The sequence below is a fragment of the Phodopus roborovskii genome, unplaced genomic scaffold (assembly GCF_943737965.1).
Source record: "Phodopus roborovskii unplaced genomic scaffold, PHOROB, whole genome shotgun sequence".
Lineage (NCBI taxonomy): Eukaryota > Metazoa > Chordata > Mammalia > Rodentia > Cricetidae > Phodopus > Phodopus roborovskii.
Window position 1 is genome coordinate 7,710,151 of NW_026126470.1, and position 2,571 is coordinate 7,712,721.

General features: G+C 43.6%; 1 protein-coding gene across 1 annotated transcript; it reads right to left on the reverse strand.

Annotated features, from left to right (window-relative positions):
• Positions 1-694: 694 nt before the first annotated feature.
• LOC127227426 (tropomyosin alpha-1 chain-like) lies at positions 695-1,655 on the reverse strand. The gene has a single exon (XM_051191732.1). The coding sequence runs from the start codon at positions 1,616-1,618 to the stop codon at positions 776-778; it is 843 nt and encodes a 280-aa protein (XP_051047689.1). The 5' UTR covers positions 1,619-1,655; the 3' UTR covers positions 695-775.
• Positions 1,656-2,571: the final 916 nt, after the last annotated feature.

The window sequence follows — 2,571 nt, forward strand, 5'->3', positions numbered from 1 at the left end:
TTTTTTTTTTTTTAGAAAATGTCCTACAATGTGCATTTTATTCCATATCATTATACAATGTTTACATATAGTTATAATTCTTAAGAAAATGCCTTTACCAATTATGTATGTAGTGCCTAGACCTTTTACCCTGACATGGAGAACTGGAAAGCGGGGCAATGCACACTGAATGCTCCCCCTGATGAGCTGGAAGGGGCTGCAAGTGTGTCAGTTGGAAGGAATGGGACTCTTAAAAAGACCAGTGTGGCTTCCAGACCCTTGACTTTAAGGAACACAGGCGTAAGAAACCCATAGTCTTGTTTCAAAGCAGTAAAACTAAAAACAAAATAAATTAGTGTTGGAGAGAAATCTAATTGTATAACATCGAACAAAAGACCCCCAGGGTTCCTTTTGTTTCAAGTAGCACCAACCCGCACCTGATTGTCTCCAACATCAGTCTCCTTCTGCCTCCACCTTGGCACTCTGGCTGGAAATCTTTCTGTTTGCTTGTGAGGCTTCCTACCCTGGCTAAGCAGACTGCACACCTAAACGCTATGAAGTGTGGCGATGTCAACCCGGGAAGTGGCACGGTTAAATTTAACTGCCCCAGACTGGGCTTGCCTTTCTGTGTGTCTTTCCCACCCCTGCCCTAGCTGGTTCTTTGCAGTTGTTTCGGTGACAGTGGTTAAAAGTATATAAAAATGCATCGAAGGAGTTCCCTGGGAAGCAGGTGTTTAAAAACAAAATAAAACAAGGAGAGAGAAATGAAAGAGTGTGGCCGCAGCTAAGGAGGTTTTCACATGTTGTTTAGCTCCAGCAAGGTCTGGTCCAGCATCTGGTGCATACTAAGGTTTTCTTCTTTGGCATGAGCCACTTTCTCTTCTAAGTCATCGATGCTTTTCTCCAACTTAGTTACTGATCTCTCTGCAAACTCAGCCTGAGTCTCAGCCTCTTTCAGCTTGTCAGAAAGAACCTTGATCTCCTCCTCATATTTGTCTTCCTTCTGCGAGTACTTATCCTCTGCAGCCATTAATGCTTTCAAGGTCTGATCCATTATTCTTAATTGTTCTTCCAGCTGTCGGACTTGGCCTTCCGAGAGCTCAGCCCGCTCCTCTGCACGTTCCAGGTCACTTTCAATGATGACCAGCTTACGGGCCACCTCTTCATATTTGCGGTCAGCATCTTCAGCAATGTGCTTGGCCTCTTTCAGCTGGATCTCCTGAATTTCCATCTTTTCTTCATCCTTTTGGGCTCGGCTTTCAATGACTTTCATGCCCCTCTCACTCTCATCTGTGGCCTTCTCAGCCTCCTCCAGCTTCTGCAGAGCTGTGGCCAGACGCTCCTGAGCACGATCCAACTCCTCCTCAACTAGCTGGATGCGTCTGTTCAGAGATGCTACATCTGTGGCCTTTTTCTCCGCCAGCTCCAGCTTCTCCTGGGCATCTTTGAGAGCCTCAGAGTATTTGTCGAGTTCATCTTCAGTGCCCTTGAGTTTCTTTTGCAGTGACACCAGCTCATCTTCCAGCTGCTTGCTCCGGTCTTCCGCTGCCTTCTTGTCAGCCTCCGCCTGCTCTGGTCGATCCAACGTGTTCTCTTTGTTGAGCTTCAGCATCTGCATCTTCTTCTTGATGGCGTCCATGGTGGCGGTGGTGAGGGGCCCTTAGGCAGCGGAGAGAGAAGACACGAGCGCGGTGGGGTGGCCGAGGCGGAGTGCGAGCGCGGAGCTGCCTGCTGCTCTCTGATATGTACTTTCCCAGGGGGGCGACCGCATTCAAATCTTTCCTATATTTTCTAATTTTACAAATAAATTTGTACAATGTTGTTACATTTTCATCTCTAGAGTCCTGCTTTCACTCCCTAAAATGCAATAAAGACTCTGGAGCATGTTGATGGAGATACTGACTGGTGCTGATTGCTCTCTCCTTTTATAAAGAATTTGTAACATTGTGTCCTGCTTTATTTGTTCCCACAGCATTTGCCTAGGCATAAAAGCTATATGTAAAAATCTAATCTCTGTGTTTCCTCATCTTCTATTATTGTTAATGTGTACTTATCAATGAAGGCTATGCCTAAACGTAATCTACTGTCTCTGTCCCACACTAATTTTTCCTGCTTACACTTCATTTTACCTCTATTATTATCTACTCATGAACAAATTCTCATCCATCCAGATAACATATAACAAGTTCATTTTTTTTCTTCCTTCATTTGTCCATATAGATACCTCAATCACCTGCAGTAGCCCTTGTCCACGCCTAGGCAACTGTGTAGTCAAAAAAATCATTAAAAAAAATGAGAGTTATAATTAAATGCTTCTCTTTACTGGCGGCGGCATTGATTATACTGGGCTTTTGGCCAAGTTACCTCCATGACCTTGGTTTTTGGCAGTCCCAGGAAAGTAATTTCTGATGAACAGAAATTTAATGTTTTTCTTCAGTGTTGTTGGAAATCCTGACTTACACCCTTCAAATGAAACCTAATATCCTGATAAAGCAAAAAAGAAAACTGAACCTGAGTAAGGTTCACCTAAACATGTTTTATATCATGATACTCTTCTCATTTATTTACTACATCAATATGATTTTCTGGAAC